The sequence below is a fragment of the Pseudorca crassidens genome, chromosome 2, assembly GCF_039906515.1.
Source record: "Pseudorca crassidens isolate mPseCra1 chromosome 2, mPseCra1.hap1, whole genome shotgun sequence".
In the NCBI taxonomy this organism is placed as follows: Eukaryota; Metazoa; Chordata; class Mammalia; order Artiodactyla; family Delphinidae; genus Pseudorca; species Pseudorca crassidens.
In genome coordinates, this window is record NC_090297.1 from 138,356,686 (window position 1) to 138,380,504 (window position 23,819).

At 41.6% G+C, this 23,819-nt stretch overlaps 1 protein-coding gene across 4 annotated transcripts in view; it reads right to left on the reverse strand.

Moving 5' to 3' along the window:
• The window catches only part of COLGALT2 (collagen beta(1-O)galactosyltransferase 2), a 145,215-nt gene that overhangs the window by 9,783 nt on the left and 111,613 nt on the right, over positions 1 to 23,819 (reverse strand). For all 4 annotated transcript variants that reach the window (XM_067728893.1, XM_067728892.1, XM_067728891.1 and 1 more), the window contains 4 exons: positions 23,153 to 23,285; positions 21,907 to 22,034; positions 4,936 to 5,142; positions 410 to 3,439 (listed from right to left, as the gene is read on the reverse strand). In XM_067728893.1, coding sequence (XP_067584994.1) covers positions 3,163 to 3,439; positions 4,936 to 5,142; positions 21,907 to 22,034; positions 23,153 to 23,285 — 745 coding nt within the window. In that variant the 3' untranslated portion in view covers positions 410 to 3,162. The remainder of the gene's footprint in view (positions 1 to 409; positions 3,440 to 4,935; positions 5,143 to 21,906; positions 22,035 to 23,152; positions 23,286 to 23,819) is intronic.

Below are 23,819 nucleotides of genomic sequence, written 5' to 3' on the forward strand. Positions count from 1 at the left end.
ACAGACGCCACAGCAGTAGGGACCTTTTCTAGACCTCTGAGCATCTCAGTGCCCAGCACAGGGCCTGAAACAAGGGAGCGCTCACACCTGGTTTTTGAGGTTTTGGGGGAGCCTGAGCTGAAATACAGGGGGTCATTGAGGCCAACATGGGTTCTCCTTTTTTTGCCCCAAAATAAATCTCTTAGGCCTGGGACAAGCATTTCAGTATCTTTTGATGAATGGATAGATAGGCTGACCAATAGCACAGAAATGCAAAATGAATCCTCCGTCAATCACCCTCCCACTGGAGGCCTGGAATCTTTTTGGCTTACCCACCTCTCCAGCAGTCTAAAACATGTCCCACTGGACAGGAAGGCTGGTGACCACCCTCTGTTCTTTGCCACAGGGATTGCACAGCAGTGATGATTACCTTTGGCCTCTGACATCCTTGGCCGGTGCAGACCTGGAAATTCCAGCAGTGTTGGCTGTTGACCAGCGTTGGAGGAACCAATGAACAATCATAGAGTTGCACGTTTTTTAATTTTTCACCAAGTGCTCTAGAAGGCAAGTAGTTTATCACTTCCCCACCCTGAAATGACAGAGCATGACAGACAGTGTAGGATGCTGGGATGCTGGCTCTTGTTTTCCAGAGTTCCTGGAGCAGGCCCCAGTGAACAAAGCAAGGCCCGTGCAGTGTGTCGTCTGCATATTGTACACACTCAGTCTACACTTAGCAGCACCAGCACTGCTGAAGTCAGGGCCGGCCATCCAGAAGATTACACCTTGGATCTCAAGATCCAGAGAGGGTTTAACTTCCAGAGGCAGACAGCAGGTGCCATGACGGAGGCAAAGTCCTCTGACACCGCAAAGGTCTAATGTCTTGACTTAAGGCTAGACGGGAGGCAGGAAAGAATAATGAGGTCAAGGAATCCCTGGATTGCTGAAGAGATGACCTTCTAAAGAAAAGCTGCGTCTGCAGCTCACAATGTTCACAATGAAAGAACACTGCTTGGGATTCTAGACCTGAGTGGAGAAAAGCAACGGCTGGGCTAACAGAGCCAGAATTTTATTCACAGTAAAACAGTCCTAATCTAAAATTCTAGAATTTATGAACAATGTCTTTTAAGAATGAGAATTCAAAAAAAAAAAAAAAAAGAATGGGAATTCATAAACCCACCAGACCAGCTGACAGGGAAAAAGAAAAAAAAAAAAAAAACCCACCAATGTTCTCTATGAAACATAACCACACAAAAATTAATTAAATCTTCCTCTACTCCCAATACCTCAGCCTCCGCCCACCCCTTTAAAAAAAAAAACAAAACATGAAATTCACGCACATCTGCACACACTCAAATACGCAAACGAAGTACAGCATACCCAAGGAAACCTTAGGAATCGCCTAAGGGTTTTTCACTAGCTCCCCAGATGCTCTGTTTTTCTAGACAAAGAGTCAAGCTCTGATAGCTATGTCTAAGCAGTAAAAATCAGGCAGCTGAGATCCCTTCCCTCAGTCTCCTGGCTTATTGGTCAATGCAGAAGAACCAACCATAAGTCAAGAGGGAAGGCCAAGGTTGGTGTTCTGTGGAAGGAAGCTGCCGGGTTGTCCTGCAGCCTGGCGCCCTCATGGGGAGCAGGAAGCTTGGTGCACCCAGCAAGGCCACCAACGGGTTCTGCTCCAAAGCATGAAGCTCAGAGTCAACACCCAGGACACGGAGAGAGGAGCGTGTGTGGACAGGATGCCTGGGGAGGGGATTTCTGGAGACCAAGTTTTACTGCTTGCAGGCATGAGAACAGAAACCTAAAACAAACCATCATGAGATATCCAAGGATCACAGATTGTGGAGCTGAAACAGATGATGTAGTCCAACTCTGCATTTTACATAAAATCCATTTATGAAGAAAGCAGAGAGGTGGTCTGCCCAGGATCCTGACTCCAAGGCTTCCCTGGTTGTTGGTCTAAATCAGTTGATCAGTCCATTGTTTCTAACCAAGGTCTCTCGCCTGAGGTGGAGAATCATTTGTTTCCAGAAGGTTAGAATCTCCCACTCAACAGGCCTCCTTGTAAGAGTCAGGCTGGGAAATGCAGAAGAACCAGATTCTGGAACCAACGTGTCTACACTCACCACTTCCCAGGGGGCAATAAAAGCCTAACACATATGTTTCTCTGCCTTATCCTACAGACACTTCCCCCACATTTTGTAAAATAAATAATTCAAAATAGAATGAAAATCCCAGGCAAGGACAGTTTCTGGCCTAAAGATGTGCTCTGCCTCTTAACAGTGACTCATAAAACTCACACCTGCAACTCACTCCCAGGCTCAGGGTGGAGAGGACAGTCTGACGTGCTGGGGCAGCACATGAACCCCCGGGACAGCAATTACACACCAGTCCCAGCCCCTTATATATTAAATTTATCTTCATAAATAGAGCATCCCAACTCAAGCGACCATAATAAAGAAGGCCAAAGTTTGAGTGCTTTCCTCAAATATCTACACAAACCCTCAAATATCTAGGAAACTATATGCTCATGGCAAAATGGACACCTCTTCATGGGAGCTTCAATTGCCATGATAGTCAAATGCCAAGTTACACACAGACCCAAATACCCATCCCTGTTGGATTACGGGGACTAAGATGAAAAAGTCACTTTGCAATAAGGCTCATGGCAAATGCCTGTAAAGAAAAAGCCCAATTAATTTGATTTTAAATGATCTGATTCCCCCTCCCCCACACCCCGAACTTGAAACATACTCAAGTTTTCAAGGTCACATCTATGACATAAAATGGGCCCACTAGACCAATAGATGTGGTCCAGTTGACTTGGCTGCCAGGCCTACCCATTTATTGACGTGATAGTGTGGTGATCACCTTTCCCTTGTACGAATCTCTGAGCCATGCTGTTCAACCTCAGTGTGAGAACCAGTATCATATGGGTAATGAACTGAGGGACAAGGTGTCTGGATTGAAGTTCATCTTAATGGTTTCCATAAAGCCTATTTTCTAGCCATCTAGGAAATTTGGGTTTAGTTTCCCTATTCTCTTCCCCTGTCAAAAACATACTAATTTTGATCAATCACATTAGACCACTTTGGTTAGATGATCGTGACCATGAAAAGAAACTGGAACAAACATATCAACAGCCCATTAGGAAAACCAAAGGGCAGTAACCCCCCCATGGAGCCCTCATAACTCATCTCTTGAAGGCACAGTGTCCAGGGAGGTTGGCAGTGGCAGGGCCTCTGTGTTCTTGGCATTGCGGTAGATGTGACCTTGCTTCCTGGACTTCCAGGCATGTGTCCTGTCCCAGTCAGTGGCCACTGTCTCATTGTCCCAGATGGTTGAGGTCTCCGTGTCACTCAGATACCCTGGCTGGCCTGTGTAGTGTGTTGGGTAGATGAGCAAGGGTTCTGCAGAGAAGGCTTTCAAGTCCCTGGATTCGTAATGCTCCATGTACTCAGCACTGAAAACAAGAGGTGTACAGGTGGGTGAGGGAGCAGGACACTTACAGAACAGGGGAAAAGAGCCCCACTTGTTATCTCTTAAATTCTCATAGATTCATTTGATTATTTTTCAAGTTGTGTCCTGTGTGGAAAATTTTAGTCTACGAACACAATACAGTTTTCTTTAAAAGCTTTCAGATGGTCTAAACAAATGCACAAAGAAAAAGGTCAGGATGTTTCTGTTGTATTTGGATAGACTAGTTTAAAAATGAATTTCAGGTCTTATTCTGAAAATTAAGGATTAAGCTCTGTTGGACCATAATAATAAATAAATGTGATCACTTTGTATAAAAATGCTCTGTTCCCGGATTAATAAATTAGACGGCTGGGAGCTGGATGGCAATGAAGGGTTGAGTGATGTGGTGTAGGCTTGGAGGCACACCAGCGTGGCTTTGCATTCCAGCGACAAGTGAGTGTAAAGTGGAGGGATGACTTGCCCTCCCTCCCAGGGCTCCTGTGCAGATTACATGAGGTGACATCTGCTTGGCTGCTAGGTCTCAATTTCCTTTCTGTTGAGGGGATGATGATTGACCTCCATGTTTATGTTGGGAAGCAGAGATAAAAATCAGTCTCCGACATGTTGTCCATCTTTACTGAAGACAGGAGACAAAATGAGCAAGATGCAGGACAAGAACACTCAACTGCTAACATGAAGACCATCTAGGGAGGAATCACCCAGCAACTGAGAGAAGAAGCCAAGGTTAGAACCTGGTCTTCTGCTCCAGTAATGAATTTAAGGAAGCACTGATCAAGCAGCTATTATGTATAGAGTTTGGACTAGGCTCTAAGGACACAGAGATAAAGGATGGTTCCTGCCTCAGGGGCTCATAGGTTATTGGGGAGACTGACACATAAACCCATAATTTACCATGCCCTTGATAAGCACTAGGTCAGAGTGAACTCCCAGGCTACAGGAACTCTAGCATCACACTGCCTTCTTCTATGGACACCTTGCTCAGAGGCCACCTCCACTCTCTCTGAGCCTCTAACACATCTCTGTGATTGCAGGTATCACAATATATCACAATGACTGTTCTAGAGTCTGGGTTCCCGACTAGCCTGTGAGCTACTGCCTGGCCAACAGTACACTCAATGAACTAAGAAATGAACAGAAAACTCTGAGGTGTTTAGGAAGATGACCTTCACCTTGAGGTGTATATGGGTTTATGGAAGTAAGAAAATCAGAGATGAGAGGACTGAGCAGATTACGTCCAGTTAAACTACCCGCTGGGTATTAAAGAGGACTCCTATGCAAGACTCACCATTTCTGCCTCATCTTCCCCATCTGTAAAAGGGGATAATCACTCAAATCGGCCTCTCTGGGTCATGATTATGGACAGATCACTTAGGAAAGTAGTACCCCTTAAAATATATTAAGTATTACCCAGAAACCAAGTAGCATAATTCATGAATGGATTTTGCTCAAGGGATAGGCAGGCAGTTCAGGGTAACTCACACAGGATGCTTGTTGTACATGATTGGCAGAAACTCATCCACTGGTAGCATCTTCCCAAAAGGATTGGCTCCAACAAGCTTCTGTGCTCCTTCCAGAGAGATGACATAGCCCAGAGTCCAGTAAGAATAGTCAGCTTCGACCAGATTTACCACATTGGGCACAGCTTTCTCTGGCTCTTTTAGTTGCATCCTCTTCCTGCCAATATAACTAAAAGGAAATGGGTGGAGGAGAAAATTCCAATTTTAGTATTAGACATCCATAAGAATGGAGCACAGCTCTGCAGACTTTTGAAAGCTTGGACCAAGTGTGTCTTATTTAAATGTATCACACAACAAGGCACATCACATCAACCATGGCTGTCATCTCCCATCAATGGGGCCATTTCTGTGGCTCCACTTATCAACATCCCAACTATTCTTGCCTAGCAGACTGCTGAAGCGTGAAAGTTGAGATGTAGAGATTAAAAGATCTTTCAGAGGTTCGAGACAAGATGGCAGAATAGAAGGACTTGAGCTCACCTCCTCTCACAAAATCACAACTAACTGCTGAACAACCACCAACAAAAAAGACTGGAACCTACCAAAAAACATATTCTACATCCAAAGATAAAGAAGAAGCCACAGCAAGATGGTAGGAGGGGCGCATCTGTGATACAATCAAATCCCATACCCACTGGGTGGGTGACCCACAGACTGGAAAATAATTATATTGCAGTTGTTCTCCCACAGGAGTGAGAGTTATGAGCCCCACATCAGGCTCCCTGTTCTGGGTGCTCTGACATTAGGAGGAAGAGCCCCCACAGCATTTGGCTTTGAAGGCCAGCAGGGCTTGATTACAGAAACTCCACAGGACTGGGAGAAACAGAACCTCCACTCTTGGAGGATGCACACAAGGTCTCATGCACAGTGGGACCTAGGGTGAAAGCAATGACTTCAGAGGAGCCTGAGGCAGAGCTACCTGATGGTCTTGGAGGGTCTCCTGAGTAGGCAGGAAAGAGGCTGTGGCTCACTGTGGTGACAAGGACACTGGTGGTGGAGGTACTGGGGAGTATTCATTGGTATGAGCTCTCCTGGAGGCTTCCATTTTGAGACCAAGAACTGGCCCCACACAAGAGCCTGTAGGCCTAAAGTCTTCCTGAGCCCACAGTTGCCTCCAAACACACCCCTTGACACAACCCTGCCCACCAGAGAGACAAGACCCAGCTCCACCCACCAGTGGGCAGGTACAGTCCCTGCCACCAGGAAGCCTGAACAAGCCTCTAGACCAGCCTTGCCCAACAGGGGGCAGACACCAGAAGCAAGAGGAACTATAATCCTGCAGCCTGCGGAAGACAGACTGCACAAAATGTTAGACAAAATGAGATGGCAGAGGAGTATGTTCCAGATGAAGGAACAAGATAAAACCCCAGAAGAGCAACAAAGTGAAGTGGAGATAGGCAATCTACCTGAAAAAGAATTCAGAGTAATGATAGTAAAGAGGATACAAAATCTCAGAAAAGGAATGGAGGCACAGACTGAGAAGATACAAGAAATATTTAACAAAGGACTGAAGATATAAAGAACAAAGTTGAACAATACAATAACTGAAATGAAAAATAGACTAGAAGCAATCAATAGCAGAATGAATGAGGCAGAAGAAAGGATAAGTGAGCTGGAAGACAGACTATTGGAAATCACTGCTGCGGAACAGAATAAAGAAAAAAGAATGAAAAGAAATGAGGACAGTTTAAGAGGCCTCTGGGACAACATTAAACTCATAAACATTCACATTATAGTGGTCCCAAACGGAGAAGAGAGAGAGAAAGGGCCTGAGAAAATATTTGAAAAGATAATAGCTGAAAGCTTCCTTAACATGGGAAAGGAAGCAGTCACCCAAGTCCAGGAAGTGCAGAGAGTACATAGAGGATAAACCCAAGGAGGAACATGCCAAGACACATAATAGTCAAATTGAGAAAAATTAAAAACAAAGATAAAATATTAAAAGCAATGAGGGAAAAGCAACAAATAACATACAGGGAATCCCCATAAGGTTATCACCTGATTTTTCAGGAGAAACTCTGCAGGCCATTAGTGGCATGATATACTTAAAGTAATGAAAGGGAAAAAGGTACAACCAAACATACTCTACCCAGCAAGGCTCTCATTCAGATTTGATGGACAAATTAAAAGCTTTACAGACAAGCAAAAGCTAAGAGAATTCACCAGCACCAAACCAGCTTTACAACAGATACTAAAGGAACTTCTCTAGGTGGAAAAGAAAAGGCCACAACTAGAAACAAGAAAAGTATGAATGGGAAAGCTCACCAGTAAAGGCAAACATACAATAAAGGTAGGAAATCATCCACACACAAATATGGTATTAAAACCAGCAATCATGAGAAGAGGAGAGTACAAATACAGGACATATGAAATGTACTTGAAATTAAGAGACCAGCAACTTAAAACAATCTTGTATTTATATAGACTGCTATATCATTGTAACCACAAACAAAAAAAAATCTACAATAGATATACACACAAATAAGAAAAAGGGTGGGCCCGGGTAGCTCAGTGGGTAGAGTATCAGACTTTTAACCTGAGGATCCAGGGTTCATGGCCCTGTTCGGGCGGAAAATGAGCTTTGGGGACTTCCGGGAAGATGGCGGAAGAGTAAGACGCGGAGATCACCTTCCTCCCCACAGATACACCAGAAATACATCTACGCATGGAACAACTCCTACGGAGCACCTACTGAACGCTGGCAGAAGACCTCAGACCTCCCAAAAGGCAAGGAACCCCCCACGTACCAGGTTAGGGCAAAAGAAAAAAATAAACAGAGACAAAAGGATAGGGACGGGTCCTGCACCAGCGGGAGAGAGCTGTGAAGGAGGAAAAGTGTCCACACACTAGGAAGCCCCTTCGCGGGCGGAGACGTCGGGTGGCGGAGTGGGGGAGCTTCGGAGGCGGAGACTGCGGGTGGCAGAGTGGGGGAGCTTGGGAGACGCGGAGGAGAGCACAGCAACAGGGGTGTGGAGGGCAAAGCGCAGAGATTCCAGCGCAGAGGGTCGGTGCCGACCGGCACTCACCAACCGAGAGGCTTGTCTGCTCGCCCGCCGGGGCGGGCGGGGCTGGGAGCTGAGGCTCCAGCTTCTGTTGGAGCACCGGGAGAGGACTGAGGTTGGCGGCGTGAACACAGCCTGCAGGGCGTTAGTGCACCGCAGCTACTCGGGAGGGAGTCCGGGCAAAATTCTGGACCTGCCGAAGAGGCAAGAGACTTTTTCTTCCCTCTTTGTTTCCTGGTGCACGAGGAGAGGGGATTAAGAACGCTGCTTAAGAGAGCTCCAGAGACGGGCGTGAGCCGCGGCTAAAAGTGCGGAGCCCAGAGACAGACATGAGACGCTAAGGCCGCTGCTGCCGCCACCAAGAAGCCTATGTGCGAACACAGGTCACTATCCACACCCCCTTCCGGAGAGCCTGTGCAGCCCGCCACTGCCAGGGTCCCGGGATCCAGGGACAACTCGCCTGGGAAAACGCACGGTGCGCCTCAGGCTAGCAACTCATGCCGGCCTCTGCCGCCGCAGGCCCGCCCCACACTCCGTGACCCTCCCTACGCCAACCCCGGCCTGAGTGAGCCAGAGCCTCCGAATCAGCGGCTCCTTTAACCCCGTCCTGTCTGAGCAAAGAACAGACGCCCTCCGGCGACCTACACGCAGAGGCGGGGCCAAATCCAAAGCTGAGCCCCTGGGAGCTGTGAGAACAAAGAAGAGAAAGGGAAATCTCTTCCAGCAGCCTCAGAAGCAGCAGATTAAAGCTCCACAATCAACTTGATGTACCCTGCATCTGTGGAATACATGAATAGACAACGAATCATCCCAAATTAAGGAGCCCTGTGGATGAAAGGTTCTTGGTACTGCAGCCAGGAGTCAGTGCTGTGCCTCTGAGGTGGGAGAGCCAACTTCAGGACACTGGTCCACAAGAGGCCTCCCAGCTCCACATAATATCAAACGGTGAAAATCTCCCAGAGATCTCCATCTCAACGCCAGCACCCAGCTTCACTCAACGACCAGCAAGCTACAGTGCTGGACATCCTATGCCAAACAACTAGCAAGACAGGAACACAACCCCACCCATTAGCAGAGAGGCTGCCCAAAATCATAATAAGTCTACAGACACCCCAAAACACACCACCAGACATGGACCTGCCCACCAGAAAGACAAGATCCAGCCTCATCCACCAGAACACAGGCACTAGTACCCTCCACCAGGAAGCCTACACAACCCACTGAACCAACCTTAGCCACTGGGGACAGACACAAAAAACAACACGAACTACGAACCTTCAGCCTGCAAAAAGGAGACCCCAAACACAGTAAGATAAGCAAAATGAAAAGACAGAAAAACACACAGCAGATGAAGGAGCAAGATAAAAACCCACCAGACCTAACAAATGAAGAGGAAATAGGCAGTCTACCTGAAAAAGAATTCAGAATAATGATAGTAAAGATGATCCAAAATCTTGGAAATAGAATAGACAAAATGCAAGAATCAATTAACAAGGACCTAGAAGAACTAAAGATGAAACAAACAATGATGAACAACACAAAAAATGAAATGAAAAATACTCTAGATGGGATCAATAGCAGAATAACTGAGGCAGAAGAACGGATAAGTGACCTGGAAGATAAAATAGTGGAAATAACTACTGCAGAGCAGAATAAAGAAAAAAGAATGAAAAGAACTGAGACAGTCTCAGAGACCTCTGGGACATTAAACGCACCAACATTTGAATTATAGGGGTTCCAGAAGAAGAAGAGAAAAAGAAAGGGGCTGAGAAAATATTTGAAGAGATTATAGTTGAAAACTTCCCTAATATGGGAAAGGAAATAGTTAATCAAGTCCAGGAAGCACAGAGAGTCCCATACAGGATAAATCCAAGGAGAAATACACCAAGACACATATTAAACAAACTGTCAAAAATTAAATACAAAGAAAACATATTAAAAGCAGCAAGGGAAAAACAACAAATAACACACAAGGGAATCCCCATAAGGTTAACAGCTGATCTTTCAGCAGAAACTCTGCAAGCCAGAAGGGAGTGGCAGGACATATTGAAAGTGTTGAAGGAAAAACCTGCAACAAAGATTACTCTACCCAGCAAGGATCTCATTCAGATTTGATGGAGAAGTTAAAACCTTTACAGACAAGCAAAAGCTGAGAGAGTTCAGCACCACCAAACCAGCTCTACAACAACTGCTAAAGGAACTTCTCTAGGCAAGAAACACAGAAGAAGGAAAAGACCTACAATAACGAACCCAAAACAATTAAGAAAATGGGAATGGGAACACACATATCAATAATTACCTTAAATTTAAATGGACTAAATGCTCCCACCTAAAGACACAGATTGGCTGAATGGATACAAAAACAAGACGCATATGTTTGCTGTCTACAAGAGACCCACTTCAGACCTAGAGACACATACAGACTGAAAGTAAGGGGATAGAAAAAGTTATTTCATGCAAATGGAAACCAAAAGAAAGCTGGAGTAGCAGTTCTCATATCAGACAAAATAGACTTTAAAACAAAGACTATTAGAAGAGACAAAGAAGGACACTACATAATGATCAAGGGATCGATCCAAGAAGAAGATATAACACTTGTAAATATTTATGCACCCAACATAGGAGCACCTCAATACATAAGGCAAATACTAACAGCCATAAAAGGGGAAATCGACAGTAACACATTCATAGTAGGGGACTTTAACACCCCACTCTCACCAATGGACAGATCATCCAAAATGAAAATAAATAAGGAAACACAAGCTTTAAATGATACATTAAACGAGATGTAGTTAATTGATATTTATAGGACATTCCATCCAAAAACAACAGAATACACATTTTTCTCAAGTGCTCATGGAACATTCTCCAGGATAGATCATATCTTGGGTCACAAATCAAGCCTTGGTAAATTTAAAAAAACTGAAATTGTATCAAGTATCTTTTCCGACCACAACGCTATGAGACTAGATATCAATTACAGGAAAAGATCTGTAAAAAATACAAACACATGGAGGCTAAACAATACACTACTTAATAACGAAGTGATCACTGAAGAAATGAAAGAGGAAATCAAAAAATACCTAGAAACAAATGACAATGGAGACACGACGACTCAAAATCTATGGGATGCAGCAAAAGCAGTTCTAAGAGGGAAGTTTATAGCAATACAATCCTACCTTAAGAAACAGGAAACATCTCGAATAAACAACCTAACCTTGCACGTAAAGCAATTAGAGAAAGAAGAACAAAAAAACCCCAAAGTTAGCAGAAGGAAAGAAATCATAAAAATCAGATCAGAAATAAATGAAAAAGAAATGAAGGAAACGATAGCAAAGATCAATAAAACTAAAAGCTAGTTCTTTGAAAGGATAAACAAAATTGATAAACCATTAGCCAGACTCATCAAGAAAAAAAGGGAGAAGACTCAAATCAATAGAATTAGAAATGAAAAAGGAGAAGTAACAACTGACACTGCAGAAATACAAAAGATCATGAGAGATTACTACAAGCAACTCTATGGCAATGAAATGGACAACCTGGAAGAAATGGACAAATTCTTAGAAAGGCACAACCTGCCAAGACTGAATCAGGAAGAAATAGAAAATATGAACAGACCAATCACAAGCACTGAAATTGAGACTGTGATTAAAAATCTTCCAACAAGCAAAAGCCCAGGACCAGATGGCTTCACAGGTGAATTCTATCAAACATTTAGAGAAGAGCTATCACCTATCCTTCTCAAACTCTTCCAAAATATAGCAGAGGGAGGAACACTCCCAAACTCATTCTACGAGGCCACCATCACCCTGATACTAAAACCAGACAAGGATGTCACAAAGAAAGAAAACTACAGGCCAATATCACTGATGAACATAGATGCAAAAATCCTCAACAAAATACTAGCAAACAGAATCCAACAGCACATTAAACGGATCATACACCATGATCAAGTGGGGTTTATTCCAGGAATGCAAGGATTCTTCAATATACACAAATCAATCAACGTGATACACCATATTAACAAATTGAAGGAGAAAAACCATATGATCATCTCAATAGATGCAGAGAAAGCTTTTGACAAAATTCAACACCCATTTATGATAAAAACCCTGCAGAAAGTAGGCATAGAGGGAACTTTCCTCAACATAATAAAGGCCATATATGACAAACCCACAGCCAACATCATCCTCAATGGTGAAAAACAAAGCATTTCCACTAAGATCAGGAATAAGACAAGGTTGCCCACTCTCACCACTCTTATTCAACATAGTTTTGGAAGTTTTAGCCACAGCAATCAGAGAAGAAAAGGAAATAAAAGGAATCCAATTCGGAAAAGAAGAAGTAAAGCTGTCACTCTTTGCAGATGACATGATATTATACATAGAGAATCCTAAAGATGCTACCAGAAAACTACTAGAGCTAATCAATGAATTTGGTAAAGTAGCAGGATACAAAATTAATGCACAGAAATCTCTGGCATTCCTATACACTAATGATGAAAAATCTGAAAGTGAAATCAGGAAAACACTCCCATTTACCATTGCAACAAAAAGAATAAAATATCTAGGAATAAACCTACCGAAGGAGACAAAATACCTGTATGCAGAAAACTATAAGACACTGATGAAAGAAATTAAAGATGATACAAATAGATGGAGAGATATACCATGTTCTTGGATTGGAAGAATCAACATTGTGAAAATGACTCTACTACCCAAAGCAATCTACAGATTCAATGCAATCCCTATCAAACTACCACTGGCATTTTTCACAGAACTAGAACAAAAAATTCACAATTTGTATGGAAACACAAAAGACCCCGAATAGCCAAAGCAATCTTGAGAACGAAAAACGGAGCTGGAGGAATCAGGCTTCCTGACTTCAGACTATACTACAAAGCTACAGTAATCAAGACAGTATGGTACTGGCACAAAAACAGAAATATAGATCAATGGAACAGGATAGAAAGCCCAGAGATAAACCCACGCACATATGGTCACCTTATCTTTGACATAGGAGGCAGGAATGTACAGTGGAGAAAGGACAGCCTATTCAATAAGTGGTGCTGGGAAAACTGGACAGCTACATGTAAAAGTATGAGATTAGATTACTCCCTAACACCATACACAAAAATAAGCTCAAAATGGATTAAAGACCTAAATGTAAGGCCAGAAACTATCAAACTCTTAGAGGAAAACATAGGCAGGACACTCTATGACATAAGTCACAGCAAGGTCCTTTTTGACCCACCTCCTAGAGAAATGGAAATAAAAACAAAAGTAAACAAATGGGACCTAATGAAACTTAAAAGCTTTTGCGCAGCAAAGGAAACCATAAAGAAGACCAAAAGACAACCCTCAGAATGGGAGAAAATATTTGCAAATGAAGCAACTGACAAAGGATTAATCTCCAAAATTTTTAAGCAGCTCATGCAGCTTAATAACAAAAAAAAAAAAACAACCCAATCCAAAAATGGGCAGAAGACCTAAATAGACATTTCTCCAAAGAACATATACAGAGTGCCAACAAACACATGAAAGAATGCTCAACATCACTAATCATTAGAGAAATGCAAATCAAAACTACAATGAGATATCATCTCACACCAGTCAGAATGGCCATCATCAAAAAATCTAGAAACAATAAATGCTGGAGAGGGTGTGGAGAAAAGGGAACCCTCTTACACTGTTGGTGGGAATGTAAATTGATACAGCCACTGTGGAGAACAGTATGGAGGTTCCTTAAAAAACTACAAATAGAACTACCATATGACCCAGCAATCCCACTACTGGGCATATACGCTGAGAAAACCATAATTCAAAAGAGTCATGTACCAAAATGTTCATTGCAGCTCTATTTACAATAGCCCAGAGATGGAAACAATCTAAGTGTCCAACATCGGATGAATGGATAAAGAAGATGTGGCACATATATACAATGGAATATTACTCAGCCATAAAAAGAAACGAAATTGAGCTATTTGTAATAAGGTGGATAGACCTAGAGTCTGTCATACAGAGTGAAGTAAGTCAGAAAGAGAGAGACAAATACCGTATGCTAACACATATATATGGAATTTAAGAAAAAAAATGTCATGAAAAACCTAGGGGTGAAACAGGAATAAAGACACAGACTTACTAGAGAATGGACTTGAGGCTATGGAGAGGGGAAAGGTAAACAGTGACAAAGCGAGAGAGAGGCATGGACCTATATACACTACCAAACGTAAGGTAGATAGCTAGTGGGAAGCAGCCGCATAGCACAGGGAGATCAGCTCGGTGCTCTGTGACCGCCTGGAGGGGTGGGATAGGGAGGGTGGGAGGGAGGGAGACGCAAGCGGGAAGAGATATGGGAACATATGTATATATATAACTGATTCATTTAGTTGTGAAGCTGAAACTAACACACCATTGTAAAGCAATTATACTCCAATAAAGATGTTAAAATGAAAAAAAAAACTATCAAGAAGGAAAGGATCTGCTTGTAAAGCAGTGAGTTCTCCATCACTGGAGGTATTGAACACCCAGTTGGTAGGGATGCTGTGGTGATAACCTTGAGGATTTTCCATTCTGGTGAGCATTCTCATTGACCTTTCCAGTGTCTGAAACCTCACCATTACAGATACCCCTGGACATTAAAGTCCTGTCTAATAAATGTCATTTAAAGTCATTGATATTCCACATAGTAGAGAAAAGTTTGCAGTGCTCTGTGCACGGGTAGGGATAAGTAGGTAATGCTGGGAGATGGGGAGAAGAAGGTCTGGGGCCAGGTGTTGGCCCCCTTAAGGGCCAGCTCTCATGAGGCAGCCCAGCTGGGAGCAGGAGGAAGAGCACAGAGGCTGAGCACCTGAACCTGGGGCAGCAAGTGGGTAAGGGAAGGGACCTCAGGGCCATGGCTATCAGTGGCCTAGGATGCAAAATCTGCAGCTGCCTTCACTCCAAACGGATGCCACCTGCCATTGGGTTTGAGGCTTCCCTCAGCTTCCCCTGCAGTTGCATCATCCCTGCCTGAGCCCCAGGCAAAAGCTGCAAACTGAAGCCGGCTTTGGAAATGTACACATGTAACCACATTCTCATCCTTTTGGAAAAAAAAAAAGAAAAAGGAATCCAAATAAAACACTAAAGATAGTCATCAAATCACAAGAGAACAAAAGAGGAAAGAACGAAGACCTACAAAAACAAATCCAAAACAATTAACAAACTGGCAACAAGAACATACATATAATTACCTTAAACGTACACGGATTAAATGCTCCAACCAAAAGACATAGATGGGCTGAATGGATACGAAAACAAGACCCATATATATGCTGTCTACAGGAGACCCACTTCAGACCTAGGGACACATACAGACTGAAAGTGAGGGGCTGGAAAAAGATATTCCATACAAATGGAAATCAAGAGAGCTGGAGTAGCAATTCTCATATCAGAAAAAATAGACTTTAAAATAAAGACTATTACAAGAGACAAAGAAGGACACTACATAATGATCAAGGGATCAATCCAAGAAGAAGATATAACAATTGTAAATATATATGCACCCAACATAGGAACACCTCAATACATAAGGCAAATGCTAACAGCCATAACAGGAGAAATCAATAGTAACACAATAATAGTGGGGGACTTTAACACTCCACTTACATCGATGGACAGATCACCCACACAGAAAATCAGTAAGGAACACAGGCCTTAAATGACACAATAGACCAGATAGACTTAATTGATATTTATAGAGCATTCTGTCCTAAAGCAGAAGACACATTCTTTTCACGTGCACATGGAACATTCTCCAGGATAGATCACATGCTGTGCCACAAAGCAAGCCTCAGTAAATTTAAGAAAATTGAAATCATATCAAGCATCTCTTCTGACCACAATGCTATGAGATTAGAAATCAACTTCAAGAAAAAAAAAAACTAAAACAAAACACACAACGCATGGAGGCTAAACAATGTGCTACTAAGCAACCAATAGATCACTGAAGAAATCAAAGAGGAAATCAAAAAATACCTAGAGACAAATGAAAATGAAAACGCATTGATCAAAAACCTATGAGATGAAGAAAAAGCAGTCCTAAGAGGGAAGTTTATAGCAATACAACCCTACCTCAGGGAACAAGAGAAATCTCAAACAACCTAACATTACACCTAAAGCAACTAGAGAAAGAAGAACAAACAAAGCCCAAAGTTAGTAGAAGGAAAGAAATCATAAACCTCAGAGCAGAAATAAATGAAATAGAGACAAAGAAAACAATAGAAAAGGTAAATGAAACTAAAAGCTGGTTCCTTGAAAAGATAAAATTGATAAAACGTCAGCCAGACTCAACAAGAAAAAAAAGGGAGAAGCCTCAAATCAATAAAATCAGGAATGAAAAAGGAAAAGTTACAACCAACTCCGCAGAAATACAAAGGATCACAAGAGATTACTACTATCAACTATATGCCAATAAAATGGACAGCCTAGAAGAAATGGACAAATTCTTAGAAAGGTACAATCTCCTAAGACTAAACCAGGAAGAAATAGAAAATATGAACAGACCAATCACAAGTACTGAAATTGAAACTGTGATTTAAAAACTCCCAAACAAAAATCCCAGACCAGACAGCTTCACAGGCGAATTCTATCAAATATTTAGAGAAGAGTTAACACCTTCTGAAACTGTTCCAAAAATTGCAAAGGAAGGAACACTCCCAAACTCATTCTATGAGGCCACCATCAACCCGATACCAAAACCAGACAAGTATACTACAAAAAAAGAAAATTACAAGCCAATTATCACTGATGAACATAGACACAAAAATCCTCAACAAAATATTAGCAAACAAAATCCAACAAGACATTAACAGGATCATATACTATGATCGAGTGGGATTTATCCCAGGGATACAAGGATTTTTCAGTATCCACAAATCAGTGTGATACACCACATTCACAAACTGAAGAATAAAAACCATTATGATCATCTCGATAGATGCAGAAAAAGCTTTTGATAAAATTCCACATCCATTTATGATAAAAACTCTCCAGAAAGTGGGCATAGAGGGAACCTACCTCAACATAATAAGGGCTATATATGACAAACTCACAGCTAACATCATACTTAATGGTGAAAAGCTGAAAACATTTCCTCTAAGATCAGGAACAAGACAAGGATTTTCACTCTTGCCACTTTTATTCAACATAGTTTTGGAAGTCCTCCACAGCAATCAGAGAAGTAAAAGAAATAAAAGGAATCCGAATTGGAAAAGCAGAAGTAAAAAAAAAAACTGTCACTGTTTGCAGATGACATGACTCTATACATAGAAAACCCTAAAGATGTTACCAGAAAACTACTAGAGCTCATCAGTGAATTCTGTAAAGTGACAGGATACAAAATTAATACACAGAAATCTGTTGCATTTCTATACACTAACAACAGAAGGTCAGAAAGAGAAATTAAGGTTACAATCCCATTTATCATCGCCTCAAGAAGAATAAAATACCTAGAAATAAACCTACCTAGGAATGCAAAAGACCTGTAACTCCAAAAACTTAAGACACTGATGAAAGAAATCGAAGATGACAAGATATACCATGTTCTTGGATTGGAAGAAGCAATACTGTCAAAATGACTATACTACCCAAGGCAATTTTCAGATTTAATGCAATCCCTATCAAATTACCAATGGCATGTTTTACAGATTTAGAATAAAAAATCTTAAAATTTGTATGGAAACACAAAAGACCCTAAATAGCCAAAGCAATCTTGAGAAAGAAAAACGGAGCTGGAGGGATCAGGCTCCCTGACTTCCAGCTATACTATAAAGTATGCTACTGGCACAAAGACAGACATAGATCAATGGAACAGGACAGAAAGCCCAGAAATAAACCCACACACCTATGGTCAATTAATCTACAACAAAGCAGGCAAGAATATACAATGGAGAAAAGATGTCCCTTCCATAAGTGGTGCTGGGAAAACTGGACAGCCACATGTTAAAGAATGAAACTAGAACATTCTCTAATACCATACACAAAAATAAACTCAAAATGTATTAAAGACCTAAATGTAAGACCAGATACTATAAAACAGAGGAAAACAGGCAGAACACTTTTGGACATAAATCATAGCAATGTCTCTTTGGTTCCACCTCCTAAAGTAATGAAAATAAAGACAAAAATAGACACACGGGACCTAGTTAAACTTAGAAACTTTTGCACAGTGAAGGAAACCATAAACAAAATAAAAAGACAATGTACAGAATGGGAGAAAATATTTGCAAACGATGTGAACTACAAGGGATTAATCTCCAAAATATACAAACAGCTCATGCAGCTCAATATCAAAAAACAAACCACCCAATCAAAAAATGGGCAGAAGATCTAAATAGACATTTCTCTAAAAAATACATACAGGTGGCCAAAAGCACATGAAAAGTTGCTCAACATCACTAATTATTAGAGAAATGCAAATCAGAACTACAATAAGGTATCAACTGACACTGGTCAGAATGTCCATCATCAAAAAGTCTACAAACAATAAACGCTAAAGAGGGTGGGGAGAAAAGGGAACCCTTCTACACTGTTGGTGGGAATGTAAATTGGTACAACCACTATGGAGGACAGCATGGAGGTTACTTAAAAATCTAAAAATAGATCTACATATGATCTAGCAACCCCATTCCTGGGCATATAATCTGGAGAAAACTGTAATTCAAAAATGTACATGCAGCCAATGTTCAGAGCAGCACTATTTACAATAGCCAAGACATGGAAGCAACCTAAATGTCCATTGACAAAGGAATGGATAAAGAAGATGTGGTACACATATACAATGTAATATTACTCAGTCATAAAAAAAGAATGAAATAATGCCATTTGCAGCCACATGGATGGACCTAGAGATTATCATAGTAAGTGAACTAAGACAGAGAAAGACAAATATCATACGATGCCACTTATATGTGGAATCCAAAAAAATGATACAAACGAACTTATTTACAAAATAGAAACAGACTCACAGATTTAGAAAACAAACTTATGGTTACCAAAAGGGTAAGGTGGAGGGGAAGGATAAATTAGGAAGTTGGGATTAACACACACACACTACTATATATAAAATAGATAATCAGCAAGGACCTACTGTATAGCGCAGGGAAATAAATATACTCAATATTTTGTAATAACATATATGGGAAAAGAATCTGAAAATTATAACTTAATCACTTTGCTATACACATGAAACTAACACAACATTGTAAGTCCATTATACTCCAATATAAAATAAAAATAAAAAACATTTCAGACAAAAAACGTCTTTCAGATCATTTCCCAAAGATGGTATAGGATTTCTAGCTGTGTTTATAGTGGTTGGAAGGGGACAACAAAGGCCAGATGTGAGAATCCTGAGTTTGCTTTCAAGTCACCAGAGTTTCAGCCTGGGGACTTGATATTTTCTGCACAGTTCTCCAAATTCTGGTGGTAAACACAAGACAGAAAATGCTTTGGGAAAGATACAGTCCACAGTAAAAGACCTAGGAAGCCAAGAGTAGCCCCAAGGGGGTTTCCTCCAGGAGAGAATGAATGACAACACCTGCCCGGCTTTCTCCCTCTCACCCAGCTCTGCCTATGCTTCCTCCTGGGTCCTGTCTTCCATGAACAACTCCTGCAACACAGGATGTACCCTCAGCCATTCCTACCTTCCCCAGTCTACTCATGCATCTGTGATCCATTACTTTTGTCTGGAGCCTAGTTGTTTCCACTTGCCTGGACCAAGTTGAGGAGGTCCGGCTTCCTACCTGCTAGGTAAAGCTGACTTGCTCTATTTTGCCCTAAAACTATCTCTTTCAACATTCAAGGGATCCCACTTACTGAAACATCCTAGGATTTGTAGAATAAGTCTATGTTCACCTTCAGTTCTTCTGAGGACAAATATACCTGTCTCTCAGCCAATGTCTCTTCAGAGCAAAGAGCCTGAATTTCTCTCATGTACCAAGTGGAAGAGAAAATCCTACTGAGCGCTTGAGATGTGGCCAGAGTGACTGAGGAACTGAGTTTGTGCTCAATTTATTAATTTTACTAGATTCAAATTGTAATTAAAAAATTGAAGATGTGTAAAATAATATTTTCTGTTAGACAAAATGTATTATTTCAGTAGGACTACAGTTTACTTCAACAGTTGAAAATTTAGCAGCTGTATTGAGATGTGTTATATGCATGAAATACATACTGGATTTTGAAGACAGTATGAAAAAAGAATATAGACTATCTCATTAATACGTTTAAAATATTGATTATACGTTAAAATAATATTTGATATGTTGGATTCAATAAAATGTATTATTAAAGTTAATTTCACCTATTTTTATCTTTTTAATATGATTACTAGAAAACTTTAAACGATGTTTTTCACATTATATTTCTACTGACATGCTGCCCTAGACGATTTCAATGGCTTGTTTTATTCCTCCCACTTACTATTTTCTTTTTCTGGAGAAACTTAATACTGCAGTCACAGACAGTCTATCTGGTTTCATGTTTTGAGTTCAAATAACATTTGCTTTATTCATTTCAGAAAATGAGATGTGAAAAATTTGAAACCACTAATTATTTATGATTACATAATAGATTTCAATGAAATATTTTGACTTGATCAGTCCGGGAAATTTAGGAAACATCTTTTTTTCCTGTAGCCTTACCAGGACAATAACTTTTCTTTCTTGGATCTGTTGGTACTTTGTCCTGAGAAACGCATCAACCAAATTGGAAGTGAACTGGGATGTATGTCACCTCTAAGCCTTAGACTGCCCAAGTCCAGTCCTCTGTGGTTCCAAGGCTTAAGTGAAAATCACCTTTGCACATGTCATGTAAGCATAAAATAGCTTTCGGGCTCCATGCCTGTGGGGCCTTAACCACAGGCTACAGAGCCATAGATTCAGAAAGGCTGAGGTGCGGGGACTTCTGGAGGATTTTAGGAACAATGATCTGAAGAGACAGTGCAGAATCTAATCACATGACAGGGTGCCAGTCTCTTTATTACATAGTCCTGGGTCTATTTCCCACAGGTTACTTGAGCCATTACTGGGTTTCTTTTGAGCTCAGAATGGTACATTTTCTAAGAGAACAAGTATTCCACCCGGGCCCATAGTTAAGTTTCCCTCCAAGGATGGGAGGAGCAGGGACAGCTTGTCTGCTGCAGCTGCTCCAAAGGAACAGCCTCTGATTTGATGAAACTGCCTTTGACACACAGCTGGGAAGTGAACATAATGCGTGGGAACTTTCTGCCTCATTGGAGGGAAGTAAAAAGTGTCATCTTAGCATAAAAAGAAAAAGAGAGAGTTCAATTCCCAGAGGTAGCAGGCAACGAGCATTAACTAAATTGTCAGTTTGGAGCCAGTACTCCCTTGATGAGCCTGGTTTTTCTAAGACAGCCTCTGAGCCTCCACTAAGCCCAACTTCAGTGTTCTCCCTGTTTGCACAGCTTCCCTCCCCAACAGGAGCTCTCCCACTGACCTTCCAAACCTCCCACACCATCAGAGGCTACAGAGGAAACCTGTTCTCCTGGGAGCTGAGGCTCAAGTGTGACACAGGAACCTTGCCCTTGAATGGGTCCTCCCTCTACATACTCCCTCCATGTACCACACTGGTTCATGAGTGGATTTCTGCTGTGTTCCCAGGTGAACACTCAGTCTGAAGGCCCCTGATCTGCAGGTAGACTCCAGGTCTCAAGGAATCTCCCAAAGTTTCTTTCTCACCCTGAGGAGCATAGAGATGCAAAATCTAATGGTTATCCCCTACTCACTTCTTGTTTCTGGGAACATTTATGGAGAGAAAACCAGGTAAATGGAAGCTTGAGCTGCATCTCCTACGAGCTGGGGCTCTCTGCCCCTTGGAAAGAACTGAAAGCCTCTCAGTACTCTTTGAACAGCTTGTCATCTTGTCACTCACATCAGTTCCCAATCCAGCTGGACTCGATCAATATCATCCATCAGCTTCATGAGCTTCTTCTTAAACTGATGTTCAAAACGCACATCATCCTCAATAACGAGAGTCTTCTCCAGCTCTCGGTCAATTACCTGTAAAGGCCAGTGGGAAGATACCTTATGAAAAGTTGATACTTATTTATCTAATAAAAAATAGGTATCAAAAAGTCAAAAGTATAGTAGCACAACATGTAGTAGCTCATAACTGGAATCTAAGCAGAAGTCCATCAACAGTAAAATGGATAAATAAACTGTGGTGTATTTACAGCAATGAGTGTAAATGATCTACAGTTAAATGCAAAGTTATGGGTGAATCTCACAAAGGTAATGTTGAGAGATTGAATGGAACCATACGGTGTGTACACATAATAAAAGGAAACATGTAGACAAAATTATTCTGTGCTGTTAGAAGTCAGGAGAATGGTCACCCTTGGGGAACTGACGGCTAGGAAAAAATTCAGAGAAGGGCTGTGCTTCTGGGGTGCTGGTAACCAGTTTCTTGATGTAGGTGCTGGTTAACCTGGCTGTATTATTTAATTTGTGAAATGTCGTTGGCCAGTATCTTATGATCTACATATTTTTTCCTATAAAATTTAAAGTTTATCTATAAAACAAAGTTTCTTGAACAAAACAAGATAGGCATAGACTGGATCATTAAAAGGGAGAAGGCCCTTTCAAGAGGACTTTCTTTGGGGACTCTCTTTTCTTGTGGGAACTGACCCTTAACTAAGAACCCCACACTTTAATACCACCCCTATCAATGTCTGATCTGTAAGACAGGGGTTCAAGTCCTGGCTCTGCCCCTTCTTGCCTGAACAAGATAACTATTTTCTCTTGGGTAAAATGGGCCCATCTCTCCTAACCCATCTCACATGACTTCCGGGTGATTTCTTATACTGAGTCACTTGATAAATGATGACATGCTAGATAAACACAAGGCATTCCTACTGAGGATGAGGATGCATCACTAGGCGTGTGGTCCCCAGAACGTGGGTGTCTTCCCCTATCATCATCCCAAGTGGCACCAAGGCTACCCTTCCTTGTTTGTCACTGGCCTTGTGTCAGAGGGAGACATAAGGCAATGACAGCTTCCAAGCACACTCCCAGAACAGTTATGGGTTCACTTTATATCTGGCCCGAGTTCACCTACAAGGTCCCACTCTCCCTCCTCCTCATTAAAGAACTGCACATTGAAATGAAGCGTTATTTACCTCTTTCCAGACAGAGTAGTGGCTAAGGAAGCAGCCAATTTCACCCCTAGTTAGAGGCCTGGAGGAGTAGGGATCTCGATATCCTGGCAGCATTTCAATATTCAGGGCCTTCAGCTGGCTTGTGTTGAGTGCCCTGCAAGACAGAACATGCCCCAAAATTAACAGGTTGAGAGGTCCCCACCACAGAAGCCAGAAGGAAGAGTTCTGCATATTCCCTGGAGCCTTTCTACACACTGAGAAGGACTCCTCATGTTTCCCATTATTCCTTACAAGCTCCTCAGGGTTAATGTGTGTGGTAGCATAATGAGCTTTGTGAGGACAAGAAAGAGTCTTACACTTTATATACCCCTCGCAATGCCCGACACAGTTCTTAAGTGTCATCACTATTGACAACTTTGAAAAGGTATTTTCCTAGTGAAGGAGAGTGGCTAACAGAAAGCTTAAATACTGTTAAACACTGGAAGGGATGAGGACAGGAAGGAATCACAAGAGAAATTGTGTGTATGTGTACATCTTTCCTTTGGACATAAAAAAAGGTTAAAGATAAAAATGCAGAGAGAATCTTGTAAGCAAGAGAGAAGTGACTCACTACATACAAAGTATTCTCAGTAAGATTAATAGCTGATTCTCATCAGAAACCGTGGAAGCCAGGAGGCAGAAGATTGAT